Source organism: Emys orbicularis, chromosome 2, assembly GCF_028017835.1.
Source record: "Emys orbicularis isolate rEmyOrb1 chromosome 2, rEmyOrb1.hap1, whole genome shotgun sequence".
Taxonomy (NCBI): domain Eukaryota; kingdom Metazoa; phylum Chordata; order Testudines; family Emydidae; genus Emys; species Emys orbicularis.
Genome location: NC_088684.1, coordinates 64128171 through 64154834, shown reverse-complemented (window position 1 = coordinate 64154834; position 26664 = coordinate 64128171). Strand labels below are relative to the sequence as shown.

Genomic DNA, 26664 nt, shown 5'->3' with positions numbered 1-26664 from the left:
AAATGGAAAAAAGGGTAGTTGTGGGCGGCATCTTTGGCAGACGGCAAGGAAGTAGTGCAGTAAGGTATAAGAGGATAAGTAGGAATAGTAGTAAGATATTGTATGAAAGCAGTTAACATTGAAATTGTAAAATACCTTAGGATAATATTGTGAAAGTAACTAAATTATGTGGTCTTGTGAGACTTCTTTTCTGACATTTTATTGACAATTAATTATACATTGAGGGAAAACATACACTATGTATGTAGAGATCCAGGAAGATCTATATGTAGCAGAGTAGTAATATATAATTCAGGTTTATGTGAAAGAGGCAAGAGTTTGTGTTGCTGCAAGAACTGAATGAATAAAATACGTTTCTCTGAAGGTATTGTCTGTTTCAGCTGTCAACTCTTGGACAATTACTGAGAGAGCTTGTTGGTTGGAATTAGGGTGACCAGACAGCAAGTATGAAAAATCGGGACAGGGATGGGGGGGTAATAGGAGCCTATATAAGGCCTGGTCTACACTAACCCCCAAATTCGAACTAAGGTACGCAACTTCAGCTACGTGAATAACGTAGTTGAAGTCGACGTACCTTAGTTCGAACTTACCGCGGTCCACACGCGGCAGGCAGGCTCCCCGTCGACTCCGCGGTACTCCTCTCGCCGAGCTGGAGTACCGCAGTCGACGGCGAGCGCTTCCGGGATCAATTTATCGCGTCCAGACCAGACGCGATAAATAGAACCCGGAACTTCGATTGCCAGCCGTCGAACTACCGCGGTAGTGTAGACCTGGCCTAAGAAAAAGACCCAAAAATCGGGACTGTCCCTATAAAATCGGGACATATGGTCACCCTAGTTGGAATAGGCTTCAACCCATAAAAAGGTGCCTTTTCTTATGAAAGTGTTTGATTATTGCTCTTTCCAAAACACTTTCTTCTCAATTTGCATGTTCTAATGTATTAAAATTACAAGACATGCAGATGTCAGTACTTTCCTATCATCTTCCACTGTATTATATGATGTTTTCTTACCTAAAATAAAACTGTTAAATTTAACTGTGAGGTCTCAAACTAGAACGAAGCATAGGAATGGAAACTTAGTAGGCATTTTTATTGAGTATTTTGCGTACTAGTTAAGAAAAATCAGCTTCACTCTTTTAATGCTGTGACTGGAGGCCAGCTGAGGTCACTCAATTAGGGTGAACTGCAAAGAATGGGGCAGACAGTCCTCATAAAGCTGGTGGATATTCCAATACTTAGATTTACCAAGCCAGCATAAAACAGCTTCTTCATTACTTTACTGGTTACTCAGAAGTCGAAACAACACAGTTCCCTTAAAGTGATCCAGCCTCAGGCCTCGATCCAGGTACCTAAATCAGATATGATTTCTGAAAGTCTTATTTCATCATATAAAAGAAAAGGTTCTACCAAGCCCAAAGGGTCGGACACGTTACCCCCCAGTAATGAATGTTTCAGCTCTTAACCAAATACACGCTACAGCCAGTTCTTATTAACTAAACTAAAATTTATTAAAAAACAAGAGAGAGAGAATGGTTAAAAGATCAATGTATATACAGACATGCATTCAATTCATTGAGGTTTAGATTCATAGCAGAGATGGGTTTCAGAGTGGTAGCTGTGTTAGTCTGTATCAGCAAAAAGAACGAGGAGTACTTGTGGCGCCTTAGAGACTAACACATTTATTTGGGCATAAGTTTTTGTGTGCTAAAGCCCACTTCATCAGATGCATGCAGTTTAAAATACAGTAGGAAAATATAAATATATGTGTGTGTGTGTATATGTGTGTGTATATATATATATATATATATATATATATGTATATATATATAATATATATATATAAAAAAAAAGCTTTTGTAGTGATAATCAAGATGGCCCATTTCAAACAGTTGACAAGAAGGTGTGAGTAACAACAGGGGAAAAAATAGCATGGGGGAATAGTTTTTACTTTGTGTAATGACCCATCCGCTCCCAGTTTTTATTCAAGCCTAATTAAATGGTGTCCAGTTTGCAAATTAATTCCAATTCTGCAGTTTCTCATTGGAGTCTGTCACGTTCAGCCCCCAACTAAAACTTCTCCAGCACATCATCAAGGATCTACGACCTACCCCTGAAGGACAATCCCTCACTCTCACAGATCTTGGGAGACAGGCCAGTCCTCGCTTACAGACAGGCCCCCAACCTGAAGCAAATACTCACCAGCAACCACACACCACACAACAAAAACACTAACCCAAGAACCTATCCTTGCAACAAATCCCATTGCCAACTCTGTCCACATATCTATTCAGGGGACACCATCATAGGACCCAATCACATCAGCCATACCATCAGCGAGACATTCACCTGCACATCTACCAATGTGATATATGCCATCATGTACCAGCAATGCCCCTCTGCCATGTACATTGGCCAAACTGGACAGCCTCTACGCAAAAGAATAAATGGACACAAATCAGACGTCAAGAATTATAACATTCAAAAACCAGTCGGAAAACACTTCAACGTCCCTGGTCACTCAGTTACAGACATAAAAGTCACAATTCTTCAACAAAAAAACTTCAAAAACAGACTGCAACGAGAAACTGCAGAAATTGAATTAATTTGCAAACTGGACACCATTAAATCAGGCTTGAATAAAGACTGGGAGTGGATGGATCATTACACAAAGTAAAAACTATTTCCCCATGCTAATTTTCCTCCTGCTGTTACTCTCACCTTCTTGTCAACTGTTTGAAATGGGCCATCCTGATTATCACTACAAAAGCTTTTTTTCCCCCCCTCCTGCTGATAATAGCCCATCTTGATTGGTCTCGTTAGAGTTGGTATGGCAACACCCATTTTTTCATGTTCTCTGTATATAGATATCTTCCTACTATATTTTCCACTGCGTGCAGATGAAGTGGGCTTTAGCCCACGAAAGCTTATGCCCAAATAAATTTGTGAGTCTCTAAGGTGCCACAAGTACTCCTCGTTCTTATAGCAGAGATGTACGCTTTGTAGATGCAAAGAGTTCCTTTAGAATTCAGTTGATATGTTATAGTCCAGTGTCCAAATATCATATTCAGGGCGTACCAGCATAACTAGGACCTCAGTCTTGCGACTCAAACTTCCTCTGGTGAAGCTTAAGCAGATCTGAGATGATAGAATCAGGACGCAAGGATTTTTTATACAATTTCATGTCCTCTTTGAAAAGTTGGGATTTCCTCCGGGACCAAAAGGTAATTAGGATGACTTTGAATGAAGTCCATCACTGGTACTTAGCTATAGAATTAACATAAGGCAATTTGCTTGTTCCTCCACCATTCACAGATTATTTGCTATACATTTCAAAGAGAGATGAATACTGAGATATTATCCTGTGTTTACAATTCATTTAAATGCTAAGATGTCCTTTTGATCTCTGAATTATCAGAATGCAGCATAAGACAGCGACTGTTGATTACATTGTCAACCCTACTCATAATATGTAAATACATAAAAACACAAACATTATCTCCCCACATGTGTTTAGAGGGTTGTTTATTTTGCAGGATGTTTAACCCTTTCTAGCCATGCATCACAAATGCAAATTTCATTCTTACATTTTTGTGTCCATCACTTGTGAAAAAGGACACAGGTGAATATTTTGCGACAAATTTTCATTCAATGCAAAACGATAGTAAAAAGAACATACTGTAAATTTGATTAGTCAGTAGATTGCTGACTAATTATTTATGGAAGTAGACAACAGAATTTTATTTTGAGGGTAGCATTAAGGGAACTGTTGGTTAATTACCAGTTAATATTTTAAGCAAGGTGAAAGTGAAGTTGGAACATTGGTGAGCTTTTAGCATAGATCATGTATATTAACTTAATTGAAAAGTACTGACTAAATGTGTGGTGCTATCTATGTTGTTTTTTAATAATAAGCCAGTTCAAGTTAAAGTGAAGAGCCAAAATAAAACATTTTCAGGGCTGGAATTCTTCATCACTAGGAAATTGACAGTATGGCAATCCAGAACTATTTGGTCTCATTGTGGCACCCACACAGCTTTGAGACTGACTGTTATCTGTTGTACTATTGTCCTGCTTGTCCAATTTAGGTCCATATTCTGTTTGCATGGAGCTCAGCCAAAGCTGTGTCAAGACAATTAGAATCTGCTTGGAAAGTGGTATTGGTATCGTGAAGAGGGATACCTGCTCCAATTCCCATCCACTGGAGAGTGACTGTGTTAGATGTTAGGTAGCTGCAGTGCCCTATCTGTGGAAAGAGATGTAACTCTAGACTTGGGTGTAACATTGGAGAAGTGCTTAAGTATCGTGCTTTGGTGTTGTGAAGCAGGCAGATATGCTATATAATGCAGTGGTGGGGTGCCATGGAAGGTCTGCCCACCTTTCACATGGAAATCCCAAGTGATAGCTTGAAGAAGAAAGAGCAAGGAAAGTATTAGGTTCTAGACTTGTCTCCCATTGGAAGTGGTGGAAACTTCATAATATTGTTTCTAAACAAAATACTAAAAAAGTGAGAACAATCTGGCATTTGTGAGGGAGAGATTGAGTGATATGAAGGTCTTGTGTTTCCACCTTCTGATTCTAGGGTATCCCAGAGGAAAGGGGAGAAAGATATCCCAGTTGGTAGCAGGAAGCGTGTTGGGAGGGAGGGTAACATCACTTCAGGGACTCAGCTCCTGCTTCTTTCTCCTCTCTCCTTGCAAGTGTTACTACAAGGTTGCAGAGGATAGCAGAGTGGGAGCCAAAGGGGGTGGGTAAGAAGCTTATTTGCATAATCTCATTTTGCACCAGTTCCAAGCTGTCCATTGCTGGAAGGAACTGGGAAATGTATTCATTCCTCCCAAGTAGTCATGTTTTTCCCCAGAGGATTTTGCCCTTAGATTGTGGACTTCCTGAGGTAATGGAACTTGCTTTCCTATGTCTTTGTATAATATATAGCATAATGAATACTCAGTTTTAAAAAGTGTGTTTACTGTTATACAAACTTGGTATGGCAAATTTCCTCTTGCAGTGAAAGTAACATAGATATATTAATAAACTCAGATTTCCTCCCTCTCCCCCCCCCCCCCCAAAGTGGAAATAGCACTATGACCATAGTAGTATAAATGTGAAGCTCTGAGAAACAGGGCACTTCAACACTTAAGCAGTTTAGGGTTATAGACTGAGCTGTGACATGGCAGTTTGGTTTGTTCTTCATTGTACAGGTTTTCTGCAGACAATAATGCTGAATTCATTTGTTTGGTTTTTTTCCCCTTATGACTGCAGGAAAAATGGTTTGCTCTGACACACTCCTGCACTGTGAAATTATGCCAAGTGAGTGTGTCTGCAGGTGTTTTATCACAGAAAAAAAGTGAATTGTAAACCATCAGACCTCTGTCATTCATGAAACATAAGTTTTCCTTTCCTAATAAGTATTTGTAAATCTTGAGCTGAGCTATAAGACACAGTTGTTTCTTCATTGGATTACTTTCTAACAACTGTCATCTAAGCACTCATTAAAATTGATGCAACAATGCAGTGTAGGATTAAACAGAAGAGAACCTGTCTACCTGATTATTTGTAACAAGTACTTTATAATGTATATAGTTGTTTAATGAAATTATCTTGAAATTAAATCTTACAAGCAAAACTTATTTGCAGTGCTTTTGTGAATACTGCATGTATATATCTGTCATCAAAATTTGTTACCTCATTTGATTCAATAGCCTAGGCTTTAGATGGTTTTCTCTCACAGAGAGAAATATCATGTACTGGCTTTTAAACACATTTTAGATCTCACAAGTAACACAGTCCTGATAATTGAATCAATACAAGATGTTCTGTTTCTCAAAAAAACAAAAAAAAAGAACAGGCAGTTGACCATACAGATGACAATTTAGTAGAAATTAAGACTGAGCTGTGTTTTGTTTTGAATTAAAGTTACGACACCACAATTCTAAAAGAGTGCCTAATACAAGCTCGCTTTTCAGTTTCAGTACAAAACGGTTCGATTCATCAAAAGGATGCAGTTAATGATGATGACTTTGAGCCATATCTAAGTAGCCAGACAAATCAGGTGAGCATTCATTGCTATTTTGAAGTATATTCAGAGTTTAATTGTGTAGCTAAGCTTTCCTCATCTTACACCGAATTAAGAAAGTTTACTATGTATATGTTTGAAATATAACGTAATGCTTAGCATGTAATAGGTCTAAAACATGTCATCTTTTTAATAGTAACGTTCTTGTGAAGCTTCAAGTAAAGGATGGGATTAAGTTTAATCAGTTCTGTGTGTCTAACATATAGATATGCATATGTATACATTCTAGAATCAGAAGTATCCTTTACTTTTTTGCCTTCTAACTTTAAGTGAGTTCAGTATACCCCTGCTATATTGTTGAGACAATAGTTCCTGGGTCTCTAGGTAGTAGTAATTGTGTACACATGATTTCCACTGAAGTCAACAGGAGTTGTTAATACACAATTGATAGCATAATCAAGGCCCCTGAAGTTTTAATATTGCCTGTTGTGTAAGTTTTCTGCCAGTAAATGGATGACTTCACTTTCTGGAGCTGTTGATCCTCCATCTTTTGTAATACTAAATTCATTTTTTATTAAAACATTTAATTCAATAATTAAGATAAACCTGAAAGTTCCAGGATACTCTTTTTGGGATGGAGGAGGGAATGAAGGTGGTTGAAATGGATTTTGGGGTTTTCCTTTCCTGCCCATCTGCTTTGATGTTATAACACTGGGCTGTTTTCTGTGGAGGAAGATGGGAAGTGGCATCTTTGCAAACCAATCAATGCCACTTGAGTCATCTGAAGGTCTTTAAAGTGACTTGAGCTATACCTTTCAAAGGGCTGAATGCTTTGTTTCCTCAGCACCTTTATTCCATGAGCCCTGGGATCTGGGAGTGAACTCAGCATGCAAATTTTGCATTACTTCTCTAGACCATTGAATTGAATCATATGTTGAATTGAATCCACTCTTAAATATTTTGGGACTTTTTTTTATGAGGTGCATGAGTACTTTTTATTATCTCTTATCCAGAACCGAATAGATACCCGGGTGTCCTCCCACGAAGCACTGAAAATAATTTCATTTTAATAATAATGAGAACCTCAGCAAGAAACAAATATAAGAAAACTGCATAAATATAAGAAAACTACAGTCATATTTACAAATTATGTTGTCTTATTTTTAATTTGTTGAGCTACTTTTTATTTTAAAAATACCTTAGTTTAGTCCTTTTGCTGTTAAGAATGAATTTGATTTGGTAGTATAATTTTGCATGCCCAGGTTTGAACTTTTAAATTTAGATGGTATACATAATGTAGATGTTTACTGATGATGAATATCCTTATGTTTCTGTTAGTTATAGCTAGCATGATTCTAATTCTAAGGATTGGATAAGGCCCTTGTTTGAAACTTATTTTCTAAAACACAGCAAACTTAAAATAATTGTAAGCTTTTCTAATTTTTTTAAGTGCAGTAACACATGACTAGGCCTTGGAGTGTCCAATATTTGGATTCATGTTGGAATTCACACCTTGTCGTGGTTTATTGCTTGTTTTTAAATGTGTTACTTAAAGTGTTAGTTGGTAAAACACTGAATATTCTGAGACCTCTTTTGCTACCAGTTGGATTTCAGGAAAAAGGTTACATGGTTTCACGTATGTCTAAGTAATATAAAATATTATAAGGCCTATTGAGACTGGGTTTGTATATGAAGAAAGAGCTGCTTATAACAAATACAACTAATGTAACAAGATGTGATTTTTGCAGATTGTATGTACCTATGTTCTAATAGTCTCTCAGCACTTGCATGAGGCATTTCCATCTCTACTGAAGATCTACTTCATGTTAGTTGAATAGATTCTTCTTCACACATGGGTATCTTTAATCTTGCTTAATATATTAAGCACTAAATTTCTCAAGTTCTTTATCACTCTATAACTAGGTGTGGCAGAATTCAGTTTTGTTTTTTTAAATTGACAGATATCAATGTTTATTTTTAAGCATTTTTTTTTAGATATGGGATATTATTGGGAGTGTCAGACCCTGGTAGAATCAGACTGTTTAATGACACTAGATGTTGAGATTCAAAAAGTTAAAGCTTTATAACCATTAAAAAGCACATTGTCAACACCACGTCAAAATATACAAATATCCTTAAATCAAACCCTTAAATTCTCAAGCAGCGTTTTTCTTACTTTGCCTGTTTGTAAATTTCTGTTGTCAAAAGGAATTTTTTTGTTGGCTTGTATGTAGGCAGTGAAATCAGCGCTTACTGATATTTACCAATAAAATCTCATCCTTCCATGCCTATCTATAATCGAAGGTTAAACATCACCATACCCACAGTAGTCTTTAGGATGACAGTTAATACTCTGGTTGATATTACATACAATAGAACCTCAGAGTTGCGAACATTAGAGTTATGAATTGACCGGTCACCCCCCTCATTTGGAAACGGAAGTATGCAATCTGGCAGCAGCAGAGACAGAAAAAAAAAAGCAAATACAGTACAGTACTGGGTTAAACGTAAAGTACTAAAAAAATTGAAAGTTTAAAAAAAAAAGTTTGGACAGGGTACGGAAACTCTGCTTTTTTCATTTAAATTAAGATCAAAAGCAGCATTTTTCTTCTGCATATTAAAGCTTCAAAGCTATATTAAGTCAATGTTCAGTTGTAAACGTTTGTAAGAACAACTATAACGTTTTGTTCAGAGTTATGAACAGCCTCCATTTCCGAGGTGTTCATAACTCTGAGGTTTTACTGTATGTAATTTTTTACTAGAGAAAAAGGTAGATTTACACTAAAGTCACCTTTGAAAAAAGAAACTTGATGCATGTGAATCTCAAAGGGATAGCTCAGTGGTTTGAGCATTGGCCTGCTAAACCCAGGATTGTGAGTTCAATCCTTGAGGGGGCCACTTAGGGATCTGGGGCAAAATCAGTACTTGGTCCTGCCAGTGAAGGCAGGGGGCTGGACTCAATGACCTTTCGGGGTCCTTTCCAGTTCTATGAGATAGGTAATCTCCATATATTCTCAGATAAAAATCTGTTTGAGATTTCTGTAGCCTTAAAGGGAAAGTAAAAGGGAATACTGTAAATAAAGCATCAACATTATTTGTTGTCTGATGCCTGCCATTTTCCCTTGAATTATGTTGATAATGGAAAGTTCCACTGCTGATTTTACTTTATTTTCTTGCAGAGTAACAGCTATCCACCAATGTCAGACCCATACATGCCTAGTTATTATGCTCCATCCATTGGATTTCCATATTCTCTAAGTGAAGCAGCATGGTCCACTGCAGGTGACCCTCCAATGCCATACTTGACAGCCTATGGACAGATGAGCAATGGTGAACATCACTATATACCTGATGGTGTGTTTAGTCAACCTGGGGCTTTAGGAAATACCCCTCCATTCCTTGGTCAACATGGATTTAATTTTTTTCCTGGGAATGCAGATTTCTCTACATGGGGGACAAGTGGATCTCAGGGACAATCAACACAAAGCTCTGCTTATAGCAGCAGCTATGGCTATCCACCTAGCTCTCTTGGTAGAGCCATAGCAGATGGACAGGCGGGATTTGGCAATGATACTTTGAGCAAGGTGCCTGGGATTAGCAGCATTGAACAAGGCATGACTGGACTGAAAATTGGTGGGGATATGACAGCTGCTGTGACAAAAACTGTAGGTTCAGCTCTGAGCAGTACAGGTATGACAAGCATTGCAGCAAATAGTGTGCCCCCAGTTAGCAGTTCAGCACCTAAACCAACCTCCTGGGCTGCCATCGCTAGGAAGCCTGCTAAACCTCAGCCGAAACTCAAGCCTAAGGGTAATGTGGGAATTGGGGGCCCTGCTGTACCACCACCTCCTATAAAACACAACATGAACATTGGAACTTGGGATGAGAAAGGATCAGTGGTAAAAGCACCCCCTTCCCAGCCAATACTGCCTCCTCAGACTATAATACAGCAGCCTCAGCCATTAATTCAACCACCACCATTGGTGCAAAGCCAACTGCCTCAACAGCAGCCTCAGCCACCACAACCACAGCAGCAACAAGGACCTCAGCAGCAGGCCCAGCCTCACCAGTTGCAGCAGCAACAGCAGCTGCAAAACCGCTGGGTAGCTCCTCGTAACAGGGGCGTGGGCTTCAGCCAGAACAATGGAGGAGCTGGCAGCGAAAACTTTGGCTTAGGTGTTGTACCTGTCAGCTCTTCACCTGGTGTAGAGGTGCACCCAGTACTGGAGAAACTTAAGGCCATAAACAACTATAATCCCAAAGACTTTGATTGGAATCTGAAGAATGGACGGGTGTTTATAATCAAAAGCTATTCGGAGGATGATATACACCGCTCCATTAAATACTCTATCTGGTGTAGTACTGAACATGGTAATAAACGCTTGGATGCTGCTTACCGTTCCCTGAATGGGAAAGGTCCACTCTATTTACTCTTCAGTGTGAATGGCAGTGGACATTTTTGTGGAGTGGCTGAGATGAAGTCTGTTGTGGACTACAATGCATATGCCGGAGTCTGGTCTCAGGATAAGTGGAAGGGGAAGTTTGATGTTAAGTGGATCTTTGTCAAAGACGTTCCCAATAACCAGCTGCGGCACATTCGTTTGGAAAACAATGACAACAAACCGGTTACCAATTCGAGGGACACTCAAGAGGTACCCCTAGAAAAAGCCAAGCAAGTGCTTAAAATAATTGCTACTTTCAAGCATACCACCTCAATCTTTGATGACTTTGCACACTATGAAAAGCGTCAAGAGGAGGAGGAAGCCATGCGTAGGGTAAGAATCCAATTTCATTATAGCAATTTTTCTGTAGTGTCTTTGGTTTTTTTTTTTTTTTTTTTTTTTTTTTGGGGGGGGTAATCTAGTTATTTCTTGCAACTCAATTTGCAGTATACATTGAAGCAGAAAGTAATACTACTTTGTCCCAAGCTGGTTATAGTGCTTTGGTAGTTGATGTAAGAGCCAGTTACTAATTAGATTAAGTTTTAATTCTTGTGGTTAAACCTAAATTATTTGTGTAGTAACGTGAACAGAACAATACTAACGTAAGTTTGTGTAAGAAGACGTTTAAAATGTTTTACTTATTGTTACAAAGTGAAAACAACTGTCAGTGGAATATAACATTCCTAATGGAGTCTCGTTTTTAGTGCAATATTAACAATTCTGTGACAATTTTTAGTGCCATATTGAAATTAGATGTGACACAATCAATTTATGGCACTGAATTACAAGGGAAATAAAGGTATTTAATGCTGCAACAGATAATTCTCAAGTAAAATACGATTTTTTTAAAATCAAGATTCTAACAGAATACTAATCTGAAAATTTGTGCTTAGGTCAGTTTGTGTTGTCTGTCTTAGCTTTTAAAGTTTTAAAATGTGTAAGTAGCCCAGTGAGCACCTTTACAGTGTTAGAAATATTTTTAGTGGCTCTTTAATAGCGTTGTGTCAAATATATCAACTTGTGTTGTCTGTAGAGGAAATATGTGCCTACAGCAATATAATTTCATTGGGGAAAAATTCTAAAAATTGTGCTTTTTTTTTTTTTTTTTCTTTGTGGTGTCAGAATTTCAGAAAATTTACTTGAAAAATATTAAATATAACTTTTCCTCTTAAAGTTGCTTTATGTTCACCTGTTCTGTCTTTCCTGTCCTCCCCCCCCCCCCTTCAGAAATTTAGGTATTTCTGTTTTTGCATTTTTAGGGAAGATTCTTTCCTCTCCATTGATTTTTACTGCTGGTCCTCACAGTCCAGTTGTGCTAGAATTATTTCCTTTGAAGATATAAGTCTCTGTCAAAGCTGAGTTTTATGGAAGGTTCATCTGAGGTCTTGAAAAATTTACCAGATCTACTAGTCAGAATACTACTATAAACCTGTTAGCTCATGTGCTCAGATATTGCAGGGATGGGTGCAAGAATCTGGAAACACTGTGAAGAGCCTGCATCAGTGAAGTCTGGGGACTTTGTTCTAGTTTGAACCCTTAACTCTCTGCCACCACATGCTGCTGGGCAAAAGGAAGGTCCTGGAATTTATACCAAGGTATTCTCTGGACCTTGCTCAGGGGGCTCAGTCTTTTGTATCTGTCCCTGGCTACTAGGAGTTTTTGACGCATCACTTCATACTGGCTGCCTAGTACTCATATCTTTTTGCCCACTTCAAGGGCTTCCTGGCAGCTGTGAAGGAAGATTTCCATTTAAATATGAAATGAATACCGTTCCCCTCTTCAGTGGCCTCCAAGCTGCTGTCAGAAGGAGGCCTGTACTACAGTACTTCCCACCTAACCTCAGTTATGTCTTCCTCTTTGGTGAATAGTACAACTGTTTGTTTCTTTTGCTGCTTGTAGCTTTATCAATTAATGCCATCTTGAAATTGGCATGATTCTTGACAGTTCCACTGCTATCCATATGTTTCCGAAATAGTGGTAGTGCAACTGTAGTCTTGTTAATTTCACTCTAGTTCTCCTTACCATAGCTGAGTGACAGCAGAGTCACTGTAATAGTGTGCTGACACACACAAATGACACTGTATTGACTTACATTACATTCATATTTGGAACTATTATTTTGTACCCAGAAGAGTACAAACTATATTTTTTCATAGTGAAAGTTTTTAACTTTGGCAGAAATTAATGGTTTAGGTCCCATCGCTTGCTAGGACAAATTTCAAGTTAATTTTTCAAACCAGAGTTTTACCCCCACTGCACTTCGCATTTGTGTTGCCTCTTCTGTAGGACTGCCTACTGTATGGATGGGCAACTTTAAGGTGATAGATGGCTACAAAATCCATTAAAACCCTTTGACGGGCTATACACTTTTTGGAGGCCATGGATTGCATGACTCAAAATGTTTGCTAAAATACAGCATGTTAACATACAGTTAACCACGTATTAACATGTAAAACAGGAGTTTTCTTAAATAGAAAAGACCCTTATCCCACAACCTTTAAATACACCCCCACCCGAAAAAGCCCCCACCAACAGTTTAAACATAACTCTTTAACCTTTTTAGTGTGCAGAAAAGCATGGGATTGATAAACAAAAATAACAAAAACATGAATGTCAACATTTTGTCTTTTCTGCTTCCAGTCTCTGCTTTGCTCCCTCATTGACACAGGCTCAGACTCCTGCTCTTATTCTTATGTGCCAGGTTGCAGTGCCACTCCAATTTGGCCCAGCCACTCCTCCATTATGCCTGCAGGGAAGGGGCTTAGCATTTAGGCCATCCGGCTCTGTTTACTGCTTCTCCACTGGCAGAGGTTCCCCCCCAGCCCACGCTTGGCCAGTCAGATTGGCTTCCAGGTCCCACAGCCAAAAGGGAAGGCAGTTATCAGAGCGGGGTGGTGTGGGGCAGAGCCCCTTCCCTGTGTGAGTGATGGAGAGGTGATTGGGCCAGATGAGTGGCATTGCAACCTGACACATGGACTCCTGTTCCCAGGGTCTGCTCCATTCCCCATCAACACAGGTTCATCTCTGTCCCATACGACCCACCTCTGATTACTTCCCCATTGGCAGAGGTGTGCCCTGACCCACCTACTCACCAAACCTGGTTGACTTTCAGCTCCCAGACAGTCAGTGGGGCCACAGTAACTGGTGCTGGGTGACATTGGGCAGGGATGGAGCCTGTGATGCAGAAGCAAATCTGAGCAGAGTGGCATGAATCTGCTACACGCAGCAATCTTTACTAAAAGACTGCGCCCCTCAGCAACCTAGCTCAGGGCTTGTCTACACTTGAAACACTACAGCAGCACAGATGAGGTGCTGCAGCTGCACCACTATAGCGCTTCAGTGTAGACACTATACTATGTAGAACCTCTCTCACAGGCATAGGTAATCCACCTTTTTGAGAGGCAATAGCAAGGTTGATGGTAGAATTCTTCTATTGACCTGTCACTGTCCACACTGGGCGTTAGGTCAGGTTAACTATGTTAGTCAGAGGTGTGCATTTTTCACACCCCTGAGCGACACAGCTGGGTCAACCTAACTTTTTAGTGTAGACCTGGCCTGAGTCTTAAAAAATTGTTCTGAGACTGCAACCCTGCCTATAAGCAGGCCAAATAAAATGATCAGGTGGGCTGGATGCATCCCCCTGGGTTGCCAGTTTCGATAGGCCAGAGATGGGTGTTTTTGTTTGAAATCAGTACATAAATATATTGCATGCCTCTGCAGTTGGCTGTCACTAGAACAGGGGTGGGCAAACTTTTTGGCCCGAGGGCAATATCTGGGTATGGAAATTATATGGTGGGCCATGAATGCTCACAAAACTGGGGGTTGGGGTTCAGGCTCCGGCTGGGGGTGCAGGCTCTGGGGAGGGGCCAGAAATCAGGAGTTCAGGGTGCAGGAGGGAGCTCCGGACTGGGGCAGGAGGGTGTGTGGGGGGGTGAGGGCTCCGTCTGGGGGTGCAGGCTCTGGGGTGCGGCTGGGGATGAAGGGTTGTGGTGCAGGAATGTGCTCTGGGCTGGGACTGAGGGGTTTGGAGGGCAGGAGGGGGATCAGGGCTGGTGCTTGGGGTTGGGGCGCAGGAGGGAATCAGGGGTGCAGACTCCAGGTGTCGCTTACCTCAAGCAGCTCCCAGAAGCAGCGGCATGTCCCCCCCTCCGGCTTCTACGCGGAAGCGCGACCAGGTGGCTCTGTGTGCTACCTTGTCCGCAGGCACTGCCCTGCAGATCCCTTTGGCCGCGGTTCCTGGCCAATGGGAGCTGCGGGGGCAGTGCTTGGGGCAGGGCAGTGAGTGGAGCCCCCTGGCTGCCCCTATGCATAGGAGCCGGAGGGGGGACATGCTGCTGCTTCCAGGAGCCGCGCAGAGTGGGGCAAGCCCCTGATGGTACTCCCCAGCGGGAGCTCGAGGGCCGGATTAAAATGTCTAGAGGGCCGGATGCGGCCCCCGGGCCGTAGTTTGCCCACCCCTGCACTAGAACGTGGTTTAAAGGTTGATAGAGAAGGTGAGACCAAGTATCTCTGAGTAGGAGATAGCCTTTAAATGTTTAATTTTTAGCATATATTAAATTTAAAGGGGGAGAAATATGAGCATTTTACTAATTCTGTTAAATTTACTTAAATGAATTATCAATTGAGATTAATACAATGAAAATCCTGTCAGATTTACGTGTCTGTAGACATTACCATATCTTTAGTGTGTTCTTTTATGGTTTCTGAAAGATTTATGTTCTGTTTATTGAGGGGGTTACCAAGTTTCTGACATTTTCTGTTTGTTTTTCTTTTGTTTTTGGTACCCTAAAGTACATTTAATTTAGGGTATGTCTACACTTGCAGAGTTTTTTTGCTATAAGGGCTTGTCTATACCACGCAGCTTTTAAAAGTCAGCGTGTGTAAACGATCTTTGTTGGTACTTTGTTGACATTTTTGCCGACAAAATACTTCCAGCCCCGCGAGCGGCATTAACTTTGTCGGCAGGAGAGCGCTCCTGCCAACAAAACCGCGTTCACACTGCCACTTGCGTCTGCAAAACTTTTATCTTTCGTGGGGGAGGGGGGGGTGTCTTTTTTAAGTACCTGTGAAAGAAAAAAGTTTTGTTGACAAGTTCGCAGTGTAGACAAGCATTTGTGTTGTGTACTCACTTAATTCCTTAGGCATCAGAGAGTGTTTACATTAGTAGCACTCCACTCTAGGGCAGCTATCCCATAGTGCAGCGCTCTCCAGTTTGATGATGGGTCTTGTGGGGGTGGGGGTGATCACGGGGCATCCTGGGTCCCTGCACAGCCTCTTCTCCCCAAACACTGATAAGCTCCAGTAGCTCAGCATTGCTCCAGGCAGGGGATCCTTTGCTCCCTGGAGCAGGCATTGTCACTTGGCAAGATAAGTGAGCACTTGCCAAGAAAACAGGAAGGGGAGTTTCAAAGTTCCCCAGGCTTTACAGGGGGAGGGGTAAATGTCTGTTTACCTGGCATCAGAGCAGCAGAGCTGTTGGCCAGAGTGGTCATCTAGGCACTGTGGGATATCCTCAGAAGGTTAAAAGCTGTGTAAACAGGAAGAATGTGTCTTCACTTGCACATCACTGCAAAATCATCACCGTTAAGCTGTATGCCTCTCGTGGAGGTGGTTTCCTTTTTGTGGTGAAACTTCTGAGTTTCACCGCAAAAGTCATTGACAAGTGTAGATGCTTCCATGGTTTTTGCACAAAAAAGGGACTTTTTCCGCTTTAACTGGCAAGTGTAGACATGCCCTTAGGGCTGGTCTACACTGGTGGGGGGGGGATCGATCCAAGATACGCAACTTCAGCTATGCGAATAGCGTAGCTGAAGTCGAAGTATCTAAGATCGAATTACCTGGGGGTCCACACGGTGCGGGATCGACGGCCGCGGCTCCCCCGTCGACTGCGCTACTGTCGCTCGCTCCGGTGGAGTTCCGGAGTCGACGAGGAGCGCGTTTGGGGATCGATATATCGCGTCTTAACGAGACGCGATATATCGATCACTACCCGCCGATCCGGCGGGTAGTGAAGACGTACCCTTAGTGTCTTTGCCTAAACTGATCATTTGAGAGTTACTACTTTGTGGGAGAATTGATCAAAGGACCTAGTAATTCAAACACAAATGCTTTAAGAACTGAGGAAATTAAAAGGGTGAAGAGGGCCAGGAGTTACTTCAGGAATTCTTTCACAGGTGTGTGGCTGGTGGGTCTTGCCCACATGCTCAGGGTCTAACTGATCACCATATTTGGGGTCGGGAAGGAATTTTCCCCAGGTCAGATTGGCAGAGACCCTGGGGGGTTTTCATCTTCCTCTACGGCATGTGGCACAGGTCACTTGCAGGTTTAAACTAGTGTAAATGGTGGATTCTCTGTAACTTGAAGTCTTTAAACCATGATTTGAGAACTTCAGTAACTCAGTCAGAGGTTAGGGGCCTGTTACAGGCATGGGTGGGTGAGGTTCTGTGATCTGCAATGTGCAGGAGGTCAGACTAGATCGGCGTGGTCAGTTATTTTTTGTCAAGGTCCAGACTCCAGAGAAAATAATAAAAATAACAACAATAATGGTAAGTAAATACAAAGATTTAGGGGTCCGTTCAAAAGCATCTGGCGGTCTGGATTTGGCCTGCGGTCCGCCTTTTGCCTACCCCTGGAATAGATGATCATGGTGTAGTCCCTTCTGACCTTAGTCCATGGGTCTTGTTTATGGTGGTGTTTTTCACTAATTACAGAAAGAAAACCATAAAATGTAATGGAAAAATCTTGGATTGTTCGTACAGTGACATTATGTTCTCTCTCAACTTAAAATCCAAACCACTAAGTTCTACAGTGTAATATAGACTTGATTCAGTTGTGTGATTATGCATATATTTCATGTAATGAACATTTTCCAAGTTGTTGGCTTTAATCTCTTTAAGGAAATATATAGTATCCATATGGCTCAAATACTGGCATCTGTAATTCTAGTGTGGTAAATAATTTAGTTGTATTTTCTCAATGGTATTTCTGTGACAGGCTAACTGAGAGAAAACTAACCAAGAGCTAAATATTTGTCATGATGCTTTTATAAAAAAGTGTGTGTAATATTTTGCATTCATTTTCAGTCCTCTCAAAAGTGTTTTAGAGAGAGCTGACCATTTAGAAATAAGTTTAGAACTGCATAACTATCCCACTAATTCTTCATTGTACATGCATTTGAAGTATCGCTAAAATGGATTTAATGTATATTTAAAACATAATAGGAAGTCTAATGAAAATATAACACTGGCTACCAAAAGATCCAAACTCTTGATCATTAACTTAACTGGGAAAATAGAATTTTGCCTTAATATTGGTGGATAACTTTTATTTTTTGTTTTCATCTTTAAATTATAAATATATGATACAGTCCATTTCTGTTTAATTGGAGAACCGTTTCAGAAATGCAGTAATATGAATCTCTGAAGCTGTGTGCAGTTTATAGATAATTGGATAATCCTTTTCTTTCTAGTGCCAGGCTAGATTTTTCTTTTCATCATACCTAAATTGGTGTATTCGGTAATGCTGGTAGAACTACACATTCTGGGTGTTATACGGGTTAAGTATGTGCCTGTTTTCTATAGCAGCTGTGATAATTGCTTTGTTTCTTTTTAATGGTGTGTGTACTTTTCATAAAAAAGCTGTTTTTTCGTGTTAATAAATTATTAAATACATTAAATAGCAGTAGTCGGTTGCACATTTCTTGAAGTTCAATTAGGATTTTATTGTGCATATGTAATAACAAATTTCCTTAGTCAGTTATCTAAACAGAGCAAATTATTTATGGATTTAATTACCTTTATAACTGTGACTGTTCCAACTAACTTAGATTAAATTTTTAAAACCAATTATTCTAAAATAACAATTTGGGATGATCAATAATTAATTTCAAATAGGGCTTGACTTTGTTCTATTAAAATATGGCAGTATCCCTATTAAAGTGCGCGCAGTTTTATCTGACCAGGATGAAAGTAATCTTTTGAAATACCTATGTTTAATTAATTTTTAAGTGATTTACTATCTCTAAACATTTGAATAAATCCCCTTTTGTTGTATACCACTTTAGCATTATTTGACATTAAGGGTGGAAACAGATTTTGCTTTTAAATTTTATGTATGTACAATAATCATGCATTTTTTTGTTTCTTGGATTTTACTTTCCCATTTTAAGCATGGGGACGTGGTGGTGGTGGGGGGGGGGGGGTATCTAATCTTTAATCAAAGAGCAAAGTAATTGTAATCTTGTTTCATATGTGATCTGTCAGCAGAATGTGAACTCATCTGAGGCCTTGTTAATTATTAGTTTGTACTGTTCAACATTGTATAAAAACCTGTGCATTTACACAAACAATTCAGAAAATAGAACACCAGGGGCCAGTCTTCCAGCTGAAAGTGGTAAAGATGTCTCTGAAACTGGCAATTTTTGAGACAAGGACAAATTTCAAAAAATTTAATTGCACCATTTGAGAAGTCATTATGTATTTTCTGTAGTGGCCATGTAAATACTCATCAACAAATACATAGATAGTAAAATAGAAATGATCTTTGCTTATATAGGCACAACTGTTAAAATGAATATATTTTCTGAGCAATGAGCTTCTAAGAATTCTTAAGATCATGTTTCAGAGTAGCAGCCGTGTTAGTGTGTATCTGCAAAAAGAACAGGAGTACTTGTGGCACCTTAGAGACTAACAAATTTATTAGAGCATAAGCTTTCGTGGGCATCCGAAGAAGTGGGCTGTAGCCCACGAAAGCTTATGCTCTAATAAATTTGTTCTTCTTAAGATCATGTCTCTCAAGTTTTGTCTTCCTAACCCTAAATTGGATAGTCCATTATGTGTCCTTTGTTTAATAACATCTGGTAGTGGCTTTTACCGTGTAATCTTTTCTTGCTCTTCTTTGCTACACAGTGTAAAACCTGAGCTTTTTTTAGTACTTTTTGGGGGAATACTAATTTTATTATCCGTGTGCAGTAGAAAACATTGATATTGGATCTAAGTGATTATAGAATGTTAGCAAAACAGGGTGGTAGTAAAGTGAAATTGTTTCAGTGCTGCAAGTCAGAAAATATTGCATAAACACCCAATTTGGTTGAGGCTATGGAGGAGAAAGGGGCTTTTTAGTTCCCAACTAATGGACTCCACTTCCAGTGTTCCATTCAAGGGGTCTGCTCCGTTCAATAAAAGGAATTTCTTGGGGATCGCTTGCCTGCAGTTTCTCCAAAGGATATGGTCTTGCTGCTGTTTTCCCTTTTCCAGCTATTAAAATAAGTGGCCACCCGCTCTATCAGGAATTCCTAGCATTGGCATTTTCCTTTACAGCCTCGACTGCCTTTCTGTAGAAGCAACAGCTGAGCAGTTGCTTGAGGAGTCCTCTAGGTGAAGCTAAATTTTTTTCTTGTGTTTCACTGGGAATGTTATAAGAGTTTGCAGGAAGTTGGAACCCTAATAGGGAAGCCAGGAACACAACTGGTTACTTATATTAATGTAGTGCCCAGAGATGCAGTCATTGTTGTGACACAATAATTGTAGGTGCTTGTGACCGGGGTCCTGTTGGGGAGCCAGCTGTGGTCACTCAATTAGGGTGAACTGCAAAGAATGGGGCAGACAATCCCCATAAAGCTGGTAGATATTCCAATACTTAGATTCACCAAGCCCGCATAAAACAGCTTCTTTATTACCTTACTGGTTACTCAGAAGTCCAAACAACACAGTTCCTTAAAGTGATCCAGCCTCAGGCCTCCATCCGGGTACCCACGTCAAATATGATGAAAATTTCTGTAAATCTTATTTCATCACATAAAAGAACAGGTTCTACCAATCCCAAAGGATCCAACACATTACCTCCCAGGCTAATGAATGTTCCAGATCTTACCCAAATGCATGCTACAGCCAATTCTTATTAACTAAACTAAGATTTATTAAAAAACAAAAGAGAGTACAGTTAAAAGATCATTATACGTACAGACATGAGCTCAATTCATTGAGGTTCAGATTCATAGCAGAGATGTGAGCTTTGTAGTTGCAAAGAGTTCCTTTAGAATTCAGTTCATAAGTCATAGTCCAATGTCCAAATCTCATATTCAGGACGTACCAGCATAACTGGGACCTCAGTCTTGCGACTCAAACTTCCCCTGATGAAGTCTAAGCAGATCTGAGATAACAGAATCAGGGCCCAAGGATCTTTTATATAATTTCATGTCTTCTTTGACAAGTTGAGATTTCCTGAGGGCAGGAGAGGGGGAACAAAAGGTAATTACGTTTCAGAGTGGTAGCCGTGTTAGTCTGTATCAGCAAAAACAATGTGGAGTCCTTGTGGCAGTTTAGAGACTTAACATTTATTTGGGCATAAGCTTTCGTGGGCTAGAACCCACTTCATCAGATGCGTGAAGTGGAAAATACAGGAGCAGGTATAAATACATGAAAGGATGGGAGTCGCCTTCCCAAGTGTGAGGTCAGTCTAACGAGTCAATTCACTTAACAGCAGGATACCAAGGGAGAAAAGATAACTTTTGAAGTGGTAATGAGAGTGGTCCATTTCAGACAGTTGACAAGAAGGTGTGAGTAACAGTAGGGGGAAATTAGTATTGGGGAAAATAGGTGTAGGTTTTGTAATTAGGATAACTTTGAAGGAGGTCCATCACCGTACTTAGCTATAGGAATTAACATAAGACCATTTGTTTGTTCCTCCACCATTCACTGTACATTTCAAAGAGAGATGAATACCAAGATATCCCATGTTTACAATTCAGAATACAGCATAGACAGGGACTGTTGATTACATTGTTGACCCTACTCATACATATGTAAATACACAAAAACACAAACATTATCTCCCCAGTCTTTTGAGGGTTATTTATTTTGCAGGATGCTTAATGCTTTCTAGCCATGCGTCACAGTGCTATATGTAGACAGGTCCATATATACCACTGAATCTGAAAATTCCCAGATGCAGGATATTTGACCTGAAATGTACCATATCAGAATTCTACATTTCTAGCCCAGATACTTAAATCTGAAAAAGAGAGACTCAAGTTTCCTCAGTGTGAAAAGTGTAATTAGATGTTACATGTGATTATGGTCCGAAAATGATTGCACTTTAAGTAAAGAAGGGTTAAATAAAAAGTGACTTACTGGAGAAAAACACAGGTGCAGAACTTAACCTCAATCATATGAACAACTCTCTTAAAAACATGCACATACAGCATGCTACTGTTTTTCCTTTGACATTTTCTGCTCCCTGCTGCATCCTCTTTTTCTCATAGTTCCACCTGTATTAAGAGCAGATGCTGGGTGAAACATAAGTAGTTGTCTAGCTTTTGTCACTTGCAATGAATGAGTGGAACAAAAGTTTTACACAGAGAGGTGTAGCCGTAGGTGTCATTGTCCTCAACCAGAAATTTTCTCACAGGAACTCGACACTCCAGGAAAGGTAGCTTGCAGACATTCTTCAAACCTTCTTAGAATATAAAGGCTTCTGGTTCCTTCCAACAAAACACTACCAGCAAAAGGGGTTTAAAAACTCACCATATTGGTAAACTCAAAGAAGTTGCTAATATCTCCCACAAGACCACAAATCCAAATACTATATTCAGGCTTTGCAACTCCAAATAGATGAGAAGGTCCAGCTGAACATAACCTAATCTTATCTAGCTGTACTTAGCTCCCCTGTCTTCACTATAGCATTTGAGCACCTCAGATAGTGAAACAGAGGAATTATCCACTTTCCCACCCTAGCTTCAGGTTCACATGCAGTGCAAAGAGACCATAAATCACATTTCTATCCACCAGATTATATCATCTTCACATATGTGGAAAACTGCTATACACAGAGGGAGATAAACATGGGACAAAACCAGTATTTTAGTTTTTTTACTTTAAAAATAAAACTCTACACTGAAGCAAAGCATGAGAAATTTTGGTTTTCAAGAAGGTGCTTTAGAAAGTTTTTAGTGGGTCAGGAAAAAAACCTCTAGGCAAAGCATTTTAGCTATGGGGTCACTGATATGAGACTACATTCTGGCACAGTTTGGACTTGTGTAGTGGTAGGAATAAAAACTTCATACAACTCCTAAAATAACTGATTTTACTATGAATATTGTATTGTTTCAGTAAATCTAAGTTACTCTTGGGGTAGTTGAATATTTTACAGGTAAGCATGTTACTACTGTAAGTGGTTCCCCCCACCCCGTACTGCTGACTTTCTCATAGCAAGTCATCTGCACTAACTTGCCTATGCATGCAAAGAATATATAATCATCTACGTTTACATAGCAGTGTACAGTAGGAAAATATGCAGAACAAAGAGTTTGTGATCTAAACACTTGCATGCATAGTACAGAACAAATATAAATTGGTATGTGGTCTTTATAATTGGAAAAGTATAAGAAAGTAGCCCCTTAACTTTTACAACCTACAAATGTTTCAACTTTCCAGTATTCTAATTCAAGGAATACATTAGTGTACAATTAAGCTTGGAGCATCTGTTCTGATTACTAATTGTGAATGTAAAAAAAAAAAAAAATTCCCAGCTGCTTCTGTGAAAAGACAGACATGATGGAAAGTCTTTTTTTCTTAGAGATAACCTATATCTGTAATGAGTTAGATTTGAAGTATAAAGGTGAAAGTGTTCATAAGTAACTGGAAATGATAAACCTTATCTATGTATATACTTATACAGCCTCCACTGTAGTATCTGAGCTAACCCATAACTATTATGGAGGCATCATAGCTAAAGCTGTACCTGAAATATAACTAAAATATGGGATTTTGGAAAATTAGGTGGATTTCAATTTTGAAAAATCCTTTGGTTTTAAGCAAGCCATATCTCAAAAATGGCTTCTTACAAACTTTAGAATTTTATTCAGTGGTGCTTGACAAGATGGGTACAGCATAGGATTGCTTTTGATTACAGAATGTACAGTGCTTTGGTTGAGTTCACAATGGATTTTTAGAGCTGAATTCCCAGAGGTCAGCTGTATGTGTTTAAACTTTGGTGTGGTGGCTGCGCTGAATCTTGTGTCCATCAGCCAAACTTCTCAGTTACAAGCTTTGCTTAAATTAAAACTTTTGGTAACATTGTCATCTTGAATACAATATGCTTATTGCACATCTGCAGTTACATCAGTTATAGTCTCTATCAGAAAAAATATTAATAATGTAAATTTTCATGTTGATTTGTCTAATTGTATTCTAAATGACAATGAAGTATGTGCTATTTGTATGAGAAATTCTTTCTGGACACTGTTTTGGGCGGTCCTTCCTATTAAACACCATTGGCTGTGGCTGCTGCTTATTGTTTTCCCCAGTAGCAGACGCATAAAATAGTTTATTTTTATTTTACTGCCGTCCAGAGAGTTCTGATTTAGTATCAGTGAAGCCGGCCGGGGTCTTATTAATTTTTCTCAGTTTCTGCATCGTGAAGATTTGAGCAACAGCAGATACACATACACTAGCTGTTTGCAGACATAGTAAAGCAACGCTGCATCCGTTAGCATTTGGATCACATTTGGAAAGTTATCTGTAGCTGTGTTTTAAAAATAAAATAAAATAAAAAGTGGAGTGTCTAGTGCCGGAAATGAAAGATAAAATGGTGCTGAAATTGATAGCTTAGGTCCCCTTACTAGAGAACGCTTCGAGCTTGTTACTGTTGCTTTGAATCTTTGGATATTTGCTTACAAGCCAGGCTGTCTTAAACTTATTCTCAGACAAAAAAAAACTTTAGATTTCATACACTATATTAATGCTCTAGAATGTGGTTCACCTTTTCACTAGAATGAGTAGACTAAACTTGATGAGATTTTTTATATACTACTTTAAAGGCAATAGAAAACATTATATAGAGTGGGCAGCTGCAGTGCAAATTTTCCTGCATTAATATTAACCTTCCTGACCTGGGAATGTCACCCACTTGGATAGCAAGAATTTATAGCTTCGCAGTTCAAGCTGGTGTTGTTTATTACTGTAGCTGAATAGTTCAGCTTATTTATTTTAATACATCTTTCATGTAGTGTAAGGTATCTCATTACTTCAAAATGAGAGAAGCCAGAATACAGATAATTTAAGTAGCAAATAAGCATGTGTGCACGTTTATAAAAAGAATGAGAGAAAGGAAGGAGGCAACTGACAGTTTCTAAATAGGCTAGGTGCTGTGAAAGTGAAATGAATTATATTAAAGAAATAGAATGAATTAAAGAATGCTGTATGTACCTTTAAGTAGAAATGAGAAATGCTGCAAGCCAGGGAGGCAGGAAAGCAGACATTAATTAACTGCTTAATGAATTGCCCCACTTAAGGGCAATTGGTGAAGCATTAGTCTTAGATCAATAAGAGTTAATAAGGAAGCAAGATATGCATATTGTGCTCCATGCATATCTTACTATTTTGCTCTCTCTGTCCCTATGGCCTGGTCTACACTACGCCTTTAATTCGGATTTAGTGGCTTTAATTCGAATTAACTCTGGAACCGTCCACACAACGAAGCCATTTAATTCGAATTAAAGAGCCCCTTAATTCGATTTCTGTACTCCTCGACGAGAGGAGTAGCGTCAAAATCGGTATTGTTAATCCGAATTAAGGTTAGTGTGGCCGCAATTCGATGTTATTGGCCTCCAGGAGCTATCCCACAGTGCACCATTGTGACCGCTCTGGACAGCAATCTGAACTCGCATGCACTGGCCAGGTGGACAGGAAAAGCCCCGGGAACATTTGAATTTCATTTCCTGTTTGCACAGCGTGGAGAGCACAGGTGACCACAGAGAGCTCATCAGCACAGGTAACCATGCAGGCTGATAATCGAAAAAGAGCACCAGCATGGACCGTACAGGAGGTACTGGATTTGATCTCTATATGGGGAGAGGATTCAGTGCTAGCAGAACTGCGTTCGAAAAGACGAAATGCCAAAACTTTTGAAAAAATTTCCAAGGGCATGATGGAGAGAGGCCACAATAGGGACTCAGAGCTGTGCCGCGTGAAAGTCAAGGAGCTCAGACAAGCCTATCAAAAAGCAAAGGAGGCAAACGGTCGCTCCGGGTCAGAGCCGCGGACATGCCGCTTCTACGCTGAGCTAAATGCATTTCTAGGGGGGGCCGCCACCACTACCCCACCTCTGACTGTGGATTCCGAGATGGGGATAATCTCATCAGGTACACCTGATGATTCCGTGGAAGGGGAAGAGGAGGAGGAGGAGGACGAGCTGGCAGAGAGCACCCAGCTCTCCGTTCTCCCCAACAGCCAGGATCTGTTTCTCACCCTGACTGAAGTACCCTCCCAAGCCTCCCAAGCCAGCACCCAAGACCATGACCCCATGGAAGGGACCTCAGGTGAGTTTACCTTTTAAAATATAAAACATGTTTTAAAAGCAAGCATTTTTAATGATTAATTTGCCCTGAGCACTTGGGATGCATTCGCAGCCAGTACAGCTACTGGAAAAGTCTGTTAACATGTCTGGGGATGGAGCGGAAATCCTCCAGGGACATCTCCATGAAGCTCTCCTGGAGGTACTCCAAAAGCCTTGCCACAAGGTTTATGGGCAGTGCAGCCTTATTCCGTCCTCCATGGTAGGACACTTGACCACGCCATGCTAGTAGCAAGTAATCTGGTATCATTGCCTGACAGAGCCTGGCAGCGTATGGTCCCGGTGTTTGCTGGCATTCAAGCAACATCCGTTCTTTATCTTGCTGTGTAATCCTCAGGAGAGTGATATTGCTTAGGGTAACCTGGTTGAAATAAGGGAATTTAATTGAGGGGACAGAGGTGGCTGTTCCTACTGGGCTGTTTGCCTGTGGCTGAAAAGAAATCCTTCCCTGCATTTAGCCAAGTGCAAAGGGGGGGGGGGAGGATTGGCCCAGAGCTTTTCGCGTTTTGCTAGCAGGGATCTTCCCTGATACCAGCCACGCGGTGGGGGGAGGGAGAAAGCACTCATCCCAGAGAATTCATGGCGGGTGGGGGGGTGGTTGTTAGTTTGGTTCCTGCAGGGATCTTCCCTGATACCAGCCACGCGGTGGGGGGAGGGAGAAAGCACTCATCCCAGAGAATTCATGGCGGGTGGGGGGGTGGTTGTTAGTTTGGTTCCTGCAGGGATCTTCCCTGATACCAGCCACGGGGTGGGGGGAGGGAGAAAGCACTCATCCCAGAGAATTCATGGCGGGTGGGGGGGTGGTTGTTAGTTTGGTTCCTGCAGGGATCTTCCCTGATACCAGCCTCGCTGTGGGG

At 40.3% G+C, this 26664-nt stretch overlaps 1 protein-coding gene across 1 annotated transcript in view; it reads left to right on the top strand.

Moving 5' to 3' along the window:
• Positions 1–26664, top strand: part of YTHDF3 (YTH N6-methyladenosine RNA binding protein F3) — a 51720-nt gene that overhangs the window by 5207 nt on the left and 19849 nt on the right. The window contains exons 3-4 of the mRNA XM_065398380.1: positions 5965–6050; positions 9194–10789. Of these exons, the coding sequence (XP_065254452.1) occupies positions 5965–6050; positions 9194–10789 (1682 nt within the window). The remainder of the gene's footprint in view (positions 1–5964; positions 6051–9193; positions 10790–26664) is intronic.